Source organism: Camelus dromedarius, chromosome 17 (genome assembly GCF_036321535.1).
Source record: "Camelus dromedarius isolate mCamDro1 chromosome 17, mCamDro1.pat, whole genome shotgun sequence".
Taxonomy (NCBI): domain Eukaryota; kingdom Metazoa; phylum Chordata; class Mammalia; order Artiodactyla; family Camelidae; genus Camelus; species Camelus dromedarius.
Genome location: NC_087452.1, coordinates 28556025 through 28574963, shown reverse-complemented (window position 1 = coordinate 28574963; position 18939 = coordinate 28556025). Strand labels below are relative to the sequence as shown.

Genomic DNA, 18939 nt, shown 5'->3' with positions numbered 1-18939 from the left:
CTGAGAGACAGGAAACCACCACCCACCCCAGAGTATTGTTGGGAGGATTAAATGGCACTCCCTGAAAAATGATGAGCTCATGAGTGACCGGTAAATGTTACCTGTCATCACCTCTTAATTTCTCGGCACCTCAGTTTCCTCACAGGGTTAACAGAAGCATCTGAAGAAATCATTAAAATGGAATGCGTTCTATAAACTACAAAGCCTCTCCACATGTAAGGTATTAGCTAATGTTCCCTTTCAAGACACTCAGGATTCTGGTATAGCTGAGTGGTCTCAACTTCATTGTTGGCAGCTTGTGAAACACACTGCAGTATCCACAGTACTGGTGCTTGGAGCACTTTCTCACCGCTGAGATTATATTTGAGGTACACTGTTTTACCAAATGATGACAAGAATAAATTAGGTCAGCCACCCAAAACATAGTTTTCAAAAAGCAGTCACACTCAAGGTAGAGCGGAAGACAGGGTGATTAGGACAGTAATCAGAGTCTCTCCCACCATAAATCCTTCCTGACTTCTCCCCCCTTCTCTGGCACCTCCCAATACCCTTCTCTACCCTGCCAGTTTCTCTTCTCAGCAGGTTGCAATGTGCCTTGTGCCTAATGGCCCCTGGAGCTCCACTAGTTTCTGCTACTGTAAAAAGAATCAATTACACTCATTAAAACCAATATGGGGTAAAACCTGAACCATTTCAAATTAGCATGTGTTCAAATTTTAAAGAATGTATTAGAATTTAAAGTTAAGGTAAATGATGCTAAATAGCAATGAACACATTCCCTATGTCAACATAAATGTGAGATTAAAAGATACAAAATCCTTCTTTTCAATGTGTTATTAGCAGAGTCCAGAAAGACCGTTTTTCTGTTAAGATTTTTCACTGGAATCTATCCTGAATGAAACGCTTGGAGAAAACGCAACTCAGTGAGAACAAAGGAAATCTGTACCAAGTTGGCATCAGTCAATGAAAAGTCCATGTAATCTCAAAAGATATACCATATTAAAAACTAAATGCTTATTCAGAAAAGAGACATGAAGGAGAAGTATGCAGTTCTAAGGGTCTCCTCCTAAATAATAGTGGAAGTAAGCAACAAGGAAGCTTTTAGAACAATCACACAAACTGGGAGCTTTGTGGCCACAAATGAGAAAGTGTGTGTAAAAACAACAAAACGCGACCAATAGTTAGAAATGCCTTGTGCACCTGGGCAGAACTTCACAATCATTTCCTCAACCTTGGTTGGACAGCTCCACCAGGCTTTCATCAAACTCAGCATATCCAAAGTCTCTCCTCAACCCCAACCCCGCCTACTGACGATTCTTGCCCGCCCTCAGTCTCACCAGCTGCCTAAACCCAGGCCCACGGTGCCTATCCGCTCCTCACAGTTCCTAGCACTCAGTTCCTCAGTTGTCAAAGTTCTGCAAGCAGGTGGAGATGACCTTGCCCTTCAACTTCTGTGGCCACCACCCAGATTCAGACTCTTGGTCACTTGAACAGTGACGGGATCCTTCTAACTTATCTCCAAGCCTTTAGACTCTTCCTATGTAACCCTCTCAATTAGCACTTAATCTTCTCTGATCATGCCATTCTCCAGGGCAAATTCCTTCAGAGGCTGCCTGGAAGAGCCTACAGAGTAAAGGTCAATTCCCTGTGTCACATGCTCTGAGCTCTCAGGGACCTGACCTCAAACCACCTGTTCAGCTTTATTTCCTTTCTCTCCTGACAGGTGGAGTTTCAGCTGCTTCAAACTCACTATGCCCCAAACTCACCACATTTCCCACCTCTAACTCTTGACTCAGTTACCTCTTCTCCAGCCATGCTTCTCCACCAAACCTCTTCCAGCCTTTGAAGACCAGCTCTATTATGGATGAACCTGTCATCAGGTCTTCTGCTTTTAAGCTGCACAGCATTTAAGCGCCATTAGAGGTCCTCTCCACGCATCACCTCAAGAAGCAGTAATGTGTAGTGGTGACAAGAATAGACTCTGGAGCCACATTTCCCAGGTTCTGATCTTGGCTCCAGCGCCTGCTTTGCATGAAAACGTACAATTGCTTACTTCTCTGTGCCTTAGTTTCCTTACCTGTGTAATAGGGATGATGACAACATTTTTCACTTAGTACAGCACCTGGCACAGAATAAACCTCAATAAGTGTGAACTGTTTCTCTTATTGCCCATCTGAATCCCTGAACAAAACCACAAACTTGCCATGGGTGCTCCCACAGCATCCTGCATATGGATATTCAATATATTTTGAAAAAAAAATTAAACTTCCAGTTAAGGTCACCCTCAAAACTACTGCTTTACTCCAAACACAAAGCAATGATAGAGAAAACATAAAAGAAACTGACGTTAGTACAATCTTAAACTTTTACAATATTGACAAAATAAACAACAAAGCAACTCTCAAGGTATTTTTAAGATTTTTTTCACTCTTTCAAATATTTGTTGAGCATCTTGCAGGCAATATTTGAAGCCTAGGAATATTGATGGAATGTACTGATCAGGTAAAAAATTTACTTTATTAAAATAGGGAGCAATTGTTAGGCTCCGTTATATATATAGGGAAAACTCTTGCAAAAGAAAATATATAAAATGTTATGTTTGTGTGGTCACTTGTGTTTGGGAATATTTTCTGTGATAAGTTCTCTTGATAGAAATAGAATGTATAATCTGTAGAGTCAGAATTAGAAATGTCTGCATCAGCAAAATCATGGCAACCAGCAAAATTAGAGACAAGTGTGTGTTAAAGAAAAAGAGGCCATATGGTTTTGAGAGAGGGAGGACTAGGGGAGGTATTGGAAGTTTGTGCAAAAATTATATAGGGGAGGTTTGAGCTGTCAGTAAAAGGTTTAGGAGCTCAAGAACTTCTAGGTCACAGACTCTACCTTGGTGAATCTCCTGCTGGCATACGGACAACCTGGATAAATAAATTAGGAGTCCAAGAATTCCTGTTGCCTTGCCCTCCTTCTCCCTCCTCCTTCCTGCCCCCCAACAGCATGGAGGGAAACCCAGGCCCAGTCTCCTGGGGATTTTACTTGTCCTGGGATAGTAGCAATTGAGACTCAGTGACTTGAGTGCTCTTCTGCTCTTGCTTCCAAAGAAAGGCAAGCTGCCCAAAGAGATTAGTACAGGAGATCAACAAACATGGCAGCAGAATATACTTCCCTTCCCTTCAAATATCTTACAGTGTGATGAATCCAAAGACTCCTGACTCTCTTATAAGGATCAGCCAAGAAAATATTAAGGAGAGTGAGTATAGGAGGATCCTGGTATATAAACATAAACCCATTTTTCTTTAGTGAGATCAGTAGTTATTGTGGGTACCTGATTACTAAAACCTTTACATGGAACAATATGTTCTCTGTGGAAGAAGCTAGAGAGCAAGGTAAACTATTACCACATCAAACAATGTCTTATCAAATCAACCTGTATCCAAAAGCATCAGACAACACCAGTGAGTAATGCTGCATTTCAGCCAACACTTCTCACATTAGCCTGTCAATTGTACTTCTTGGGCAATAGCTTTGGTCTTCCAAATAAGTTGAGAGCATAATCTTTTTGTTATTATTTCCTGCCAGGCAAAGAAGTGGTTTCACCCTCAGCATTTTCCAGACCACCGAAAGACAAGACACTAAAGCAACCTGATCCTCCCCATGTGCAACTCCTGCCAATTTCTAAATCTCCTGAAACAATAGGCTAAACAAGGCCAGTATTCCAGGATATGGGATTTATATGAGGTCTAACACCTCAGCCCGAGAATGAATCATAAAACCACTAGCACTCCATTCCCCAGCATTACACCATCCAAACCCAACTGGGTTGAACCATGCAAAATGAAAAAGAAATCAGGAACACACTGAACTTAAAACCTCAAGTATATTTTAAATCCTGTTTTAGATTCATTTAAATTAACAAAGGTCAGGGAACTTCTTTATTTAAGCTGGTTTACTCTTACTGGTTTAATACCAAAAGCAATCAGCCACATTTTTCCACTAAAAAAAAAAAAAAAAAAATACCCTGACAGGAGAACAAACATTCTAAAACTCAGTAGAGAATATGGAAACAGCTTACAATAAACTCTGCCTTCTAGAATAACTAATGGAGGAAATTACCCAGTTTTTTGGCCATGGGAAACAACTATTTGTATATTATTATATATTTTGTAGGTCACAAATTAAAAGCACAATTTTTATTTTCTAGCATAGCATTTTTCCAAAGTGTTTTACGAAGAACATCAGTGCAACAAGATGTTGTGAATCAAATCAATTTGAGAGGCTCTGCCTTCCCCAGTCCTCTTCTCAGAAATAAATGACTGATGAATATTTGCAAATTAAAGAGTCTGAGAGTCCTGCAGTAAGCGCTATAGAATTCAACATTTTTCAAAGTTCATTTGGCTGTGCCGCCCTTTTTCTCTCATAACATATATCAACATCCCACAAAATGGCTGTCCTGCAGAGCACACTTTGGGAAATATTCTTCTAAAAGGGATACAAGGAAGTGGTTTAAGATTTGAGGCTCTGGAGGCAGACTGATTCAAATACCAGCTTTACCACTAATAGCTGTAGGACACTGGGCAAGCTTTTTGATGTCCTTGTCCCTTAGTTACCTAGGCAAAATAGGCAAAATAATAGCACCTATCTCCTAGGCATGGGCCTTTCCATCTAACTGAAACAGTTTTCTGAGAGCCTTACATGGCTGGTTCTTTTTTGTCATTCAAGTTCACTATGTCACCCCCTCCAAGAGGCCTTCCCTGAGTATCCAATACGAAGTTGTCCCCACACAGGTCACCAGTACTTCATCTTCTTCTTTTCTTCCTGATACTTCTCTGTTTAACTGTTATCTATTGTATCCCAATAAAATATAAGCATCATGAAGTCAAACTTTATCACTTATCATTACTCTATCCCAAAATAGACCCTCAGGAAGTATTCATGAAATGGATGAGTGGATGGATGTATGAATGAATGAATAAAAGAATGAACAAATGTGGTGGCTGTAAGAATTAAATGTGAATCAATGTAAAGCACTATTCATAGTACCTGACACTTAAGCACCTATCCACATGCTGTTACGAAAATGTTTGATGAACAATGAGTAGTTGATGCATTCATAATCATAATTCTTGCACTATTTAACTTGTCTCTTCCTGCTGTATTGTGGGTAAACATTTCACAGCACTTATTCAGAAGTGTGTTGGTAAACAGACTTTCAGGGCTGGGGCGAAGTGGGCAGTAGACCCTGAGAGTAGCATTTGCTGATTTCCATGGTGCAAATGCTCCCATCACAAATTTCAAACTGCTAATGGTTTAAAAGCAGGCTCACAAAATTCCTGGAAATGTAACAAATGGCTCTCACACGCCAGTATAATCTTTGGAAGGGTTCTCTCAGGCCTCCAAATCTTGCTCGTTGAGTTCAAGTTTAAAATTAGTTTTTATATAGACACCTTTCCCACATTCTCCCTTCTTGATGAGCCAAAATAAGAGCTATCCACTGACTTTGGTCTGATGCTCAAGAAAATTAGCTGGATGTGCTCGTCTGCATTTTCTGTACCACTCTCTGTAGACTCTTAGACTGATGTGTAAGGCTCTAAACATGACGTATATTCATGCCAGACCACTGTGAGGACCAACTAATCTCATAAAACAGAAATTGAATTGTGTTTAGATTTATTTAAGTGGAGGCATCCACACAATAGAATCAAGGCACCATCTATTAAATGGTACCAATGAGCAGAATCTAATAAGAGAAGAAGAGTGACTCTACCCTGACCATAAGACCACAAGATGGAGTGAAGGTCAGTGCTGCAGATGGAGTTTTCTCTCGTAACACAGCCTTGCTATACATGCATCATGATCTCTTGGCACTCAAAATAAAACAGCATCTTTTTTCAAACAATCACAGTTTTGAGATAACACTACTAAAATTTCAAAATCCACAGACTCTCAACATGCAATAATAACGTGCTGTTAGTTATTGCTTCTCTTCCATAAACTAAATGGAAAGTCTATGGAGTAAGGAGTAAGGCAGGAAGAGATTAGTTTCCACTCTACAGTATTAGCTATTTATTGCCATGTAACAAATTACCCCAAAACTCAGGAGCTTAAAACAACACACATTTACTATCTCACAGTCTCTGTGGATCAGGAGTCCAGGCACAGTTCAGCTGGGTCCTCTGCTTCACAGCCTCTCAGAAGCCTGCAATCAAGTTGTCAGCCCAGGACCTGTCATCTCACCGAAAGATTTGACAGGGAAAAGATCCACTTTCAAGTTTACTAAGTGATTGCTGGCAGTTTTCAGTTCTTTGTGGCTGTTTGAGGGTCCCAGCTCCTCACTGGGTGTCAGCTAGAGGCTGCCCTCAGTTCCTTAACTCAGGGCCTCTCCCACACGGCAGCTTGCTTCATCAAATCATGCAAGTTGAAAAGGCAGCACAGTCTGCTAACAAGATGAAAGTAGCAGTCTTCTGTAACCTAATCATGCAAGTGACCTTGGCATCGCATTACTTTTGCCATTCTATTATTTGGGAGCAAATCACTAGGTTCAGACTATATTCAAGGGGGACATAAGCATATGAATTCCAAAAGATAGGATCATTGGGGCCATCCCAGAAGTCTTCCCACCACATTCACTCTCTTGGAGAATGGATGGGAAGGCCCAACAAAACATATCTTTATCTCAATGTGAAACCAAATCATGTGATTTCCCAAACACATTGCTAAGGTCTCATAAAAAAGAAACAAAGGAGAATAAGCATGGAGGATATTCAGTTTGAAGATACAACAATCTATATCAAAGAAAACTCCTGGAAGCATTGGCATTAGTAAGTCCCAACATGGAAGCCATGCTTTCTGAACACTCAAACAAGTGACTCACTGGAAGGGCTGCCCATCCAAAAAGGTATATAATACCAAGAAATCTAGTTTGGTCTGGAAGCAAATATCTTTTAGAATTTTTATTTATGACTGTAGAATATTTTGAAAACATACTTAATGTGATTCTATTGCTTCCTACTTTCTGTGTAATCTGTGTCTGCCACAGCATTTTGCCTCATGGTACTTTTGAGATCCGTATCCACCACAGCGGCAAGGAACTCTGTAAAAATTTCAAACCTCGGCTGTCACCCACATTCTTTCTAAGATTTATCCAACCTCATATTCTCAGATATCTGAGCATCCCAGCATTCAATGGTGGTGGCAAGCCAGAAAAGCTGCCTCTGAGGTACTTCAAATGATTTAATTTACTAAGTGCAAAACACATACTCAAAAAACCTGGAACACTCTGTCCTACATGAATGTTAATGCAGACAAAGATTATCTAAATGTCCAAAATTGGTCTGTACATTTTACCGTATTTTCCAGAAATATCCTTACGCTTTACCTTCTGAAATTCCCACCCCTAATTCAGCTATAAAAGTATTTAGGTTCATTGTTTTGCTAATCACCAATTTATTTTTCTCCTTTAAAAAGAGAATATTTGATAAACGTCTAAACTTAAACAGTACTGTACTTAAAAGGCCCTGAAACAATGGAGATCTGTAGGAAAGCAACTGTAAACCACCTTAGAATGGACATGTGCTGCATACACTTGGATCCTGAAAACATATTGAGTAATAATGGAACATATGTGCAGTAAGCAGAGTTAAAAAGAGACTAATGAAAAATTTCAGTTTAAAGGTGATAAACAGACAGAAGATTATAAAACAGATGACAAAGGGAATTTTGTTAAGACTGTAGATAACTTCCAACCTGTGAAAATAACTTGATAACATATTTAACATATTTTAACTTGTAAAATACAGCTTTGGGGAAATAGAGTGAATGTCCTTACCTCTCTAAGATGTATGTTTTCCTTCTCTTTCTGGTCTAAAATCACTTCCAAGTGGCTGACTTGAGACTCAGCTTCTGCCATCCGCCGTGTCCGTTCATTGTCATCCTCTAGACTTTTGGACGGCAAACCTTTACTTTGCAACATCTCAAGGAGCTTTTTAATTGACTCATCTCGGGCATTGAGGGTCTGTTTCTGCGTTTCGATTCTCAACTCCATTTCTTCCAAGGTCTTCCTTAATAGGAACAACTCCTTAGCCTGCCTGTCATGCTCAGCTTGGAGCCGCCGGAAGTTCTCCTCGGTCAGTTCAATGGTAAAGTGCTCGGCTCCTCGGTTGCCACTCTCTTGCTGCAGGAGATGGTTGAGGTCTCTCTGGGTTCGCAGCTCATCTTGAAGTGCCTGGATTGTCAACTGCAGGTGCTATGATGAGAAAGATGGAGCAGGAAAGGAGAAAGGAGAAAAAAGTCAATGGACGTGCCAAGTGCTATTTGCTGCTACCACACTATGAAGATGGAATGTTAATCATGAGGTCCAGAGGGCCAGCCGAGAAGTCCTCCAGGGTGACTTCAGAATCATGGGACAGCACATGGAGAGGGGGAATTAATTCAATGATGCTTTCTGAATGTTTTAGGAGAAGAGAAATGTACACATACACAGAAACAGTATATTAGTATCAGTCACAAGGGAAATTATACATCTACAGCATTTCAATTTTAGGAAGTGGAAAGGGTTAGAGGGAAATTTTCACAAACACACCTTCTTTATACCCACAATGCTCCAGACTCAGTATTCCTCGTTTCCTAAGGTCTTCTTTATTTTACTGTCTGTTATTTTCTGTGATAAATGCATGTCCATTTAAAAATAAAAATAATAGCATCCATTACAAGTAGACACAAACGAGGACTTTATTTTTACAAATAGAACTGTGAATAGGTTTAGTAAACAGGATTACTGCATCTGCAAGCAAAAGGGAACAAATGCAGAGACAGACACACTCACACACACAAGGAGGTGAGGTTGTGAAGAGCAAAACAACAAGCTGCAAAGAGTGGACAAACCTTGGTTCTTCTGGCATCCAGTAACTGAACAGCATGGGAAATGAAAAAAAAAAATGAAGCAAAAATCAACACAAAGAAAAGTCCAGTGCAAGTGAAGGATATTTAACAGAAAGAACTTAATCAACATAAAGTATCTTCACAGAGAAAAAAAAAAAAAACAATTTCATATTACAGTAAAGACCAATAAGCTACACAGAATCTATAGCAGAGATGCCTGATAAGCATGATTTTAAAAAAGAAAAAAAAAAGTGAGGGTTATTTCTCCTTTTGTGTTCCTAAATCTCACTGACCCAGAAACCCAATGTCTTGGGTATAATACCAGGGAGGAAAGCATAACACTCCACATGTACTCACATATCATTCCAGGTCACCATTTTAACCAAAATCAGTGAAAGTATCAGAGAAACAAAATAGTTATCAGTTGTGAGAAAAGAAACCCTTGCATGAGGACAGTTGGTGAATTCAGCAACATTTTCTCCACAGGAGTAACCCCTAGGCTGATGAGAGCAGGCAGCTATAAGCTGAAGGCATTTTCGTCCTAGCAACAAACCAAGGGACTTCCAAAACATAGTCACTCATCCATTCACCAAACACATTCTCCTGTCAGTAGGGCAGACACAAGGCTAAGCGTGGGAATCAAGATGGACATTAAACATAGGTTCTGCCTGCAAAGAACTCACAGTATTGCAAGTCATGGATAATACCATGTCTAAGATACATACATAAATATTGGAGCAGTCCACATTTGGAAATTTTTCTGAATTCCCACAGCTGACACTCAGAGGAGTTGAGATTTTTCTGAGTGTGGTCTGTACCCAGAAACTAGCATCGAGTGATGCACTGACTAAACTCTTTATCGGAATCCACTTCAACTTTATATTTAGGAACATCCACTGAGAAACTCCTAGAGCACAAGGAACGAGCACTCTCTTTCTAAGTCCTGTGCAACAGTGCCTCACAGGGTACTGAATGCAGAGTAAGCAATTGGTATATATGTACTGATTATGAATTTTTAAAACATAATTCACCCTTGTGCAAAATTCCGTTTTTAGTGTATTCACAAAGTTGTACAACCATAAACACAATAAATTTTAGAACATTTTCATCATCCTCAAAAGAAATCCTGTAGCCTTCAGCAGTCACTCCCCACACTCCTCCCTATCCCCAAGGCCCTAGCAAACACTAATTTATTTTTCTCTCTCTATGAATCTGCCTATTCTGGACATTCCACAACAATGGAATTATGCAATAAGTGGTTTCTTTCACTTACAAGGTTCATCCATGTTGTAGCATGTATCAGTATTTCATTGATTTTATAGACGAGCATTATTCCGTTATAGAGACATACTACATTGTATTTATCCATTCAATAGTTGATTCACATCCAAATATTCATAAAAGCATTATTCATAGTAGCCAAAAAGTGGAAATAACCTATGTCAACCAACTGATGAATGAGCAAATAAAACATGATACATGCATACAATGAAGTATTATTTAGATATACAAAGCAATGAAATACTGATGTACACTGCAACATGAATGAATCTTAAAAACAAGATGCCATGTGAAAGAAGCCAGTCAAAAAAGACCACTGTCATATAATTATATTGGTAGGAAAAATCCAGAATTAGCAAATCCATTGACAGAAAATAAATTGGTGACTGTCAGGGGTGTTGGGAAGGGGAAACAGAGGATGACTACTGAAGAGTGTGGTGTTTCTTTTGGGGATAATAAAAATGTCCTGGAATTAGTGGTTTTGGTTGCAAAACTGTGAATACACCAAAACCCAGTGAATTTTACATTAAGATGGGTAAATGTATGATACATAAATTATATCTCAATAAAGCTGTCACAGAAAACATCAGGTAGGATTATAAGGTCATGTGACCTTCCTCCACTAGCAGCCCATCCCTAAACTACACCAAAACAAAGTCTACATGAGTATCAACAGTCTTCAGCTTAGTGATATGGCTGCTGCCAAGCCCCTTGGGAGTGTGCAACTGTCTTCGGGTCATTTAAACATTCTTGACAATGCCAAATCTTAATCCTTTGAAAGTGGCTTGGATTTTTGAGACAATTTAAGCTTATGTGGAGACAAACATGATGAATCAGGATGCTTAGACTGGAAGTCATCTTTTCTGAAAGTGACCAAAAATAAGATTGGTTTTCTTATGTGATTCATAAACTAGCCAGAAGGGAGTTCCAAAAAAAAAAAAAAAAAAAGCCAAAATGCTTAAATACTGCAACACTGGAAGATAACTCTGTAAAGGGGGCTGCCCCTTTGGATGAGCAAGGTGCTTATTACCCTGATTCTTTGTTTCCAAACCTGCAAAACAGGGATAATCATAATACCTACCTCACAGGATTCCTGTGAGGAATATCTAATATAATGCATCAAGTACCAGGTTTGAGAGCAAAAGGAAGGAGGAAGTTTGGTAGAAAGGAAGGAAAGGAAATAGAAAAGAAGAATGAGAGGGAGAGAGGAATAGAAAGGAGAATCAGTCCATTTATCCATTCAACATGCAACTACCCAGTGTCTTCCTCATACATATGAAATATCAAAAAGAAAAGAAAACAAAGGAAAAGAAATGGTCCATGCTTCCAGTGCATGTGAACAAGTGAATTGATAATAGAAATACAAGAGAAGTCATAGCAAGGTGGCTGAAAATGCAGAGAGGATGTAACCCAGGCTAGAGACATGTAAGAAAATACCCCAAACCAAGAGCTACCACTGAACTATGTCTTGAAGAATAAATGAGAGTCAGTCCCATGAGGAATGATGGAAAGAGTAGAGAAAGTATAAAAGCCCAGAAGCAAAGACAGACCAGATCTATTAAGGAACAGTAACAGCAAAAATCTGTGTAGCCCCTGCCACATGCCACAGTTCTACGCTTCTTTAACCTTCACAACTGCCCAGTGAGACAGTTGCTGTTATAATCTCCATTTAACGGATGAATGGTTAAGTAACCTGCACTAAGTTACCCAGCTAGTAAGTGGCACAGCCAGGTGTTCATCCAGGAAGTCTGACCCCAACACCTCTGCATGAACCACTGCATCATCTGACCTCTAAATTGGCACAAATACTTCAGGATGGCTAAAAAAAAAAGAGTAGGGAGGTGAATGAGGAGTGAGAGCAGATAGGTAGGCAATTATGACAGGTATAGCAATTCTCAAAATTAAAAATTAGCCACACTTACCAAGCTGTTCATCACTCAGAGGTTGTCATAATGGATACTTCCAGGTTGTACATTTATTTAGAAGCAAAATTTATTTTCCAAGTAATCATTTTATTAGTCACCGAATGACTTCAGCATGACCAAACACAATCTGATGATCAATCTAAAACTTAGTGTTCAAAAATTTCCACATCATTTAGTTTTCATTCCCTTTTAATATATTTAAATTAAGGAGGAATCTCTTTGTTTCTAAAAAGGGATTCTTGAGCAAAAGGAAGGCACCTTATAGAACAATGATCATCCTTCTGCTCATAGGATGGGGAGGGATTTTTAAACAATCTCTCTCTCTCTCATTCCTTCCCTCCCTCAACTCCTAAGTTTCATAAATTATTTGTCAAATATACATCTCTAGTTGGATATTTAACATACATGATTTCAAAATATAATAACAGTACTTTTAATAAATAACCCATTGAAAAAATATTCTCTCTGTATCTTAGTTTCCTCATTTGTGAAAAACAAAGTAAGACTAATAATCCTACTGCATAAGGTTGTTCTAGGATTAAGTGAGTTAATACATACAAAGCTCTAAAAAGTACCAAGTAGACAGTAATCAGTTATATCAATCAGCGTAGGCTAGCGTATTTTGCTGTGACAACAGCACAAAAATCTACATTCTGAAAGAGAAAATCCACCTGACATGCTGATGTCATGGAGTAAGAACTCTTAGAGCTTAAAGAGATCTTAAAGATCAGCTTGTTAACTTCTTTTCACTAATGAGAAAATCAGATCCATGCAGGTTAAGTGACAGGCCCAAGAGCACACACACAGTACTAAAGCCAGAATCTTAGTTTCTGGAATCCTGGACTCCATCCTGGTATGTATTCTAATAATCCTAAGAGTAGACCAAAAAGGGATGGCTCTCCGCTTTGACAGCTAAGGAGACAGCAGTGGTGTCTCTTACAGGGAGGATGACAGACAGCTTAAATCATTTCACTTCTGCATCACTTGTCCCATCCAATAGTTAAATAGCATGGGACACTCCAAGAATAATTTCCTGAGACCTCCTTTCTAAGTCCTTGCAATTAGTAACGGCTACTGTGTAGCTATTAGAAGACAAGTTCAATTTTTTAAGAACTAGCTCTAAAAGATCAGGTTATAATAGTATAAGTGAAAACTCTGGCAAGGCCAAAGCACTTTCTCTAAGGGTCAAAAGACTTCAAAAAAAAAAAAAGTGCACAGTTTTCAGTTTCCTGCCATCCTTGATTGTTCAATTCCTTCAGATTCAATCAATTTCCACTTCTCAACTGTGAAAGCACATTACTTTTAAGGCAGCCACTTAAACCTCACTGGATCAATAATCAAAAGTATCATTTCAGCTTGTTATACACATCAAGTACCTACAAACCAGCAACTGGTAAGACTTTGTTCTAGGACCATCTCTTTGGAATCTCCCAGTCATCACTGTGGTCTCAACTTTCCAAAGCCTCAACCACTCCTTCTGTTGTTTCCACTCCACTGCACATTAGGAGAGAGAAGCCATTTCAACATTCATCTACATCTGGATGGGACAGCACCAGGTGATCAACTTCATTCCTGGATCCCAATCAGGCTGCTATCCATGTGGCACTTAGAGCACAGGAGTAACTGCTGTCTGTTACAAAACTAATTCCCCTCAAGCACAAAAGTGAGTCTATGGCTGGATGAATATTCAGAAAGCTTTTTACTTACCATCCTGATTGTGAGATCATTCTCCAGTTGTCCTCAAAGAAGCAAAGCTAAACAGGCAAACTCCCTTCTCCACAGCTGACCACTGAGGACACCAATGAGGGAAGCAAACAAGCATCTAGGCTACTCTCTGCAGTCACTCTGGTTGGAGTGCAAATAGAATGCATCACATTTATCCTAATACCTGGCCTTTAACCCAGTTCTTTTTAACCTTTTCCCCACCCTACACTTAATTGCACTTTGAACTGTGCTCTGGAGAATAAAGGCTAGCCGCATCTCCAGTCCACAGAAGGAAAAAAGTTTAGTATCATTGGTCTGTCCATTAAACACAGGTAAACAGAATAGAGCTGAAGATATGTCTGTCCACCTCATTCCAAGTCTCAGACAATAAATGAGGCCATACTGATTTCTATTTCTCATGTTACGGCAGGCTACATTTTCTGACAGGCCCTCCTAATACTCAACAGTCAGGTAAAAGTATATCTTTCTAAATATTGCTGTGCTTACAAAAAAAAGTAAGGTAAATCTCCGAGAAAGAGAGAGAAAGATTGAGAAAGTGAGCTTCTCGAGGGCAGGTTCTGAACCAAATTTGTATCATATCCCCAACTCTAGCACATAATGGGTACTCAATAAATAGTGAGTGAAATATAAGCAGAAAGATGAGAGGTCCAGAAGAGGAACTGTCTTACCCAACGGTTAGCACAGAACAATGAAGGAGAACAGTTTCCATTCCTCTTTGCTTTGCTGTAATTAGGTTTGGGGGTTGGGAGAGACAGGCAGGTGGGGGTGGGGAAAGGAGTGGGAAGAGTAGCTTTGACCTCAGACTACTCTGTCCTGCTCTCTCCCACAAAACTCAAAATTCCTCATGTCCACCAGCTCACTTGTCTGACAATACTGCTCCAAAGCTGCCAGCACTATGTCCACGTCACAAAAGAATAAGTTGGGCTGGCTTAAGGGATTTGACTGCAATCACATTGTTAGCAAATATGGGCCAGGGTCTAAAATTGAGGTTTCCTCCAGCCAATTCTAAAGTCTCCCCTGCTCTAAAAATACTATAGCACTTCATTTTGCACAACTCTTATATGCTCCCGTAGTCACTTAATTTTGAAAAAAGGAGAACAATGAAAATATAAGAAACCAAGCCATACTTGAGTTTATGTGGAAAAGGGGATGGGGGGAATATACTTTGCTTTAGCCAATGTTTAGGAGAGTGACTTCCAATAGCTACTGGAGTCAGAATCTAATCCAGATTTCAGAATGTCTAAAACACAAAAAGGTAAATAGAATGAAAATACAATTATATATGTATGATGCACATAGAACACACAATTATTTAAATAGGGACTAGCCAGATGTTTAGAATCTACTATGTCTTATCCCCAAAACATGGAAAATATGAGTTCCTGGCAGATTTGAAAAAAATCTGTGACCTTAAGCTCTTTTCCATACTATGGGGAAAAAACAGAAAATGATAAAGGTTTGTACTATAAAGTGGTGTAAGATTTCATTGCTATGAAAACTGTCTCTAAGCTATATAAAAATATGAATTGGCTTATACCCAAAAGTCTTGAACTTCTTTTTAATAAATCCATACTCCTTCTCAAGCAAGGGCTTTACATAATTCTTTCAAAGAAAACAGAATTTCTTTGCAGACAAGTTGGCCTGTTCTACTTCTGCTGTGGCTTTATTTGCCTATTTATCATTTTACAGTTTGTTCCTAATCAAATATTAAGGGCAGTTTCTCTGATCCCTTTTTCCATAATCCTGTGTGCAGGATGTGCAGCACTCCTTGTGGCTCCAAACCTTCCATAGACTGTATCACGTGTGTGAAAAGACAAACAGCATGCATTGGCTAAAAACATATGGCCCAAGTGTGCTGTGGGAGAATTCTTCTGTTAAGAAAGGTATAAAAAATTAGTATTTAGGCATATGGTACTAGGCTTTCCCCTTTAGGGTAAAATAAGCACATAGCTAATAGAAATTATTGATAGGTGATTTTTTTTTAAGTACCAAAGCACCAGAATCCTGGGATCCTCACACAGATGCACTGTCAGTGATAACTGTAGAAGCTACTTTGGTTGGTAATATGTGACATTTTGCCAAGATTCATAATACTAAGAACAGTATACATGAGAAAGCCCTCTTGGCAGTTGCTTTTGTAAGCAAGAAGGAGTTCTGGTTTTCATTACAGACAAATACTGTAAGGTGGCACAGTACTGGAATATTGTAGTGAGCTGAGAGTTAAGGACTTAAGTTCTAATTCCAGCTTTGCTACTAACTAATTACACGATCTGGGGAAAAATCACCAAATTTGTCTGGGCCTCCAACAGTAGTAGTGATAAGCTGGGTTTTGAATTATGCATCTATCTATGACAGCCTATGTCACTTGGACAAATTACTTAAGTACTCTGAGCATCAAATTATTCATCCATAAACAGAAAAGAATCATCGTAACTAAGACGGTTTGCACAAAGACCACATAAGATGCTCATCAAATGAACAAGTTCCCATAAAGCATAAAGCACAGGGCCTGGTACATGAGTGCTCAATAAATGTTCACTGTTATCACTGCTCTTGAGACAGTGCTGGTGGCTAGAGACCCAGAATTAAAATGTCTCTCCTTCCTCCTCCCATTTGGGCCGGGAAAAGAAATGAGCACAATAAACATAAATCGTGATCATCAAATACATGCAACAGTGGGAAACAAAATGCTAATAAGTACTTTGGCATTTTTTTGAATAAGAGAAAACAGAAAACAGTTGTTTTAAGACCAACTCAAAGACGGATAAAATTGATTTCCCATTAACTGGTCTATAAATAACTCTATAAGGGGCTCTTGGGAATACCAAACATTTCTGTTTTGAAGGTCAGGTTTCCTTCCCTACTATTACCCAGTAATATATAAGCACCTAAAGGACAGTTGCATCACCTGATGTTAACATTGCACAACCTGTTACAAGTGGGGAAAAAAATACAAGTTTAAGAAATATTAATATTTTTAAATGTAATTAGAGAAGCAACGCTACACATGCAATCATAGAAACAATGATTAAAATTGGAATTTTTACATTATTAATAGTCAACATGCAGTTAGAGTATAGTTCTTTCATTTTACTTTTTATTGAAGTACAGTTGATTTACAATATTGTGTTAGTTTATGGTGTACAGCATAGTGATTGTTTTATATATATATAACTTTCCCCTTAGGTAACAATAAATTTGTTTTCTGTCTATGAGTCTGTTCCTATTTTGTAAATAAGTTCGTGTAATTTTTTTAGATCCCACATATAATATGGGATATAACATGATATATGGTATTTGTCTTTCTCTGATTTGCTTCATTTAGTATGATAATCTCTAGGTCCATTTATGTTGCTGTAAATGGCATTATTTCATTCTTTTTTACAGGAGTAGTATTCCACTGTATAAATATACCACAGCTTCTTTATCCAGTCATCTGTCAATGGACATTTAGGTTGTTTCCATGTCTTGGCTATTGTAAACAGTGCTGCTATGAACATTGGGGTGCATGCATCTTTTCGAATTAGTTTCCTCCAGATATATGTCCAGGAGTAGTATTGCTGAATCATATAGTAAGTCTTTTAGTTTTTTAAGGACTCTCCATACTGTTTTCCATAGCAGATGCACTAAACTACATTCCCACCAACAGTGTAGCAGGGTTCCCTTTTCTCCACACCCTCTCCAGCATTTATTATTTGTGGACCATTTAATGATGGCCATTCTGACAGGTATGAGATGACACCTCATTGTAGTTTTGATTTGCATTTCTCTGATAATTAGCGATACTGAGCATCTTTTCATGTACCTATTGGCCATCTGTACGCCTTCATTGGAGAGACATCTGTTTAGGTCTTTGACCCAATTTTTGATTGGGTTGTTTGTGTTTTGTTATTGAGCTGTATGAGCTGTTTGTATATTCTGGAAGTTAAGCTCTTGTCAGTCGCATCATTTGCAAATATTTTCTCCCAGTCTGTAGGTTATCTTTTCTTTTTTTTTTTTATGGTTTACTTTGCTGTGCAAAAGTTTTTAAGTTTAATTAGGTCCTATCTGCTTATTTTTGCTTTTATATCTATTGCCTTGGTAGACTGACCTAGGAAAACATTGCTATGATTTATGTTAGAAAATGTTTTATCTTCCTTTCTAGGAGATTTATGGTGTCCTATCTTATGTTTAAGTCTTTAAGCCATTTTTAGTTTATTTTTGTATACAGTGTGATACAGTGTTCTAACTTTAATGATTTACATGTGGCTGTCCAGCTTTTCCAGTACCACTCGCCAACCAGAATGTCTTTTCTCCATTGTATACTCCTGCCTCCTTTGTCAAAGACTAAATGACCATATAGGTATGTGGGTTTACTTCTGGGCTCTCTATTCTGTTCCACTGATCCACATGTCTGTTTTTGTGTCACTACCACGCTGTTCTGATTACTGTAGCTTTGTAGAATTGTCTGAAGTCTGGATTCTTTTCCTTCAGGATTGCTTTGGCAATTATGGGTCTTTTGTGATTCCATATAGATTTTAGAATTATTTGTTTTAGTTCTGCAGAAAATGTCCTGGGAAATTTCAAAGGGATCACATTAAAACTGTAGATTGCTTTGGGTAGTATGGCCATTGAAAAATATTAATTCTTCTAATCCAAGAGCATGCAACATCCTTCCATTCATTAAATCATCTCTCACTTCTTAATTAATGTTTTATAGTTCTCTACAAAGAAGTCTTTCACTTCCTTTGTCAGGTTTATTCCTAAGTATTTCATATGATATTAAAACATCATTTTTTACTTTCATTTTCTGACATTTCATTGTTAGTGTAAAGAAATGCAACAGATTTCTGTATGTTAATCTTGTATCCTGCTACCTTGATGAATTCATTTATCAGCACTAGTAGTTTTTACATGGAGTCTTTAGTGTTTTCTATATATTGTATCATGTCACCAGTGTATAGTGACAATTTTACCTCTTCCCATCTGATTTTAATCCCTTTCATTTTTTTCTTGTCTGATTGCTATAGGTAGGACTTCCAATACTACGTTGAATATAACTGGTGAGAGTAGGCATCCTTGTTCTAGATTTTAGAGGGAAGGCTTTCAACTTCTCACCGTTGAGTATTGTGTTGGTTGTGGGTCTGTCGTAAAT

At 38.5% G+C, this 18939-nt stretch overlaps 1 protein-coding gene across 7 annotated transcripts in view; it reads right to left on the bottom strand.

Moving 5' to 3' along the window:
• The window catches only part of ERC2 (ELKS/RAB6-interacting/CAST family member 2), an 870990-nt gene that overhangs the window by 708713 nt on the left and 143338 nt on the right, over nt 1–18939 (bottom strand). For 4 of the 7 annotated variants that reach the window (XM_064496413.1, XM_064496412.1, XM_064496414.1 and 1 more), the window contains exons 3-4: nt 8878–8901; nt 7823–8239 (exon numbers count right to left, since the gene is read on the bottom strand). In XM_064496413.1, the coding sequence (XP_064352483.1) occupies nt 7823–8239; nt 8878–8901 (441 nt within the window). The remainder of the gene's footprint in view (nt 1–7822; nt 8240–8877; nt 8902–18939) is intronic. The other 3 variants (XR_010384837.1, XM_064496415.1, XM_064496416.1) reach the window with 1 other exon arrangement.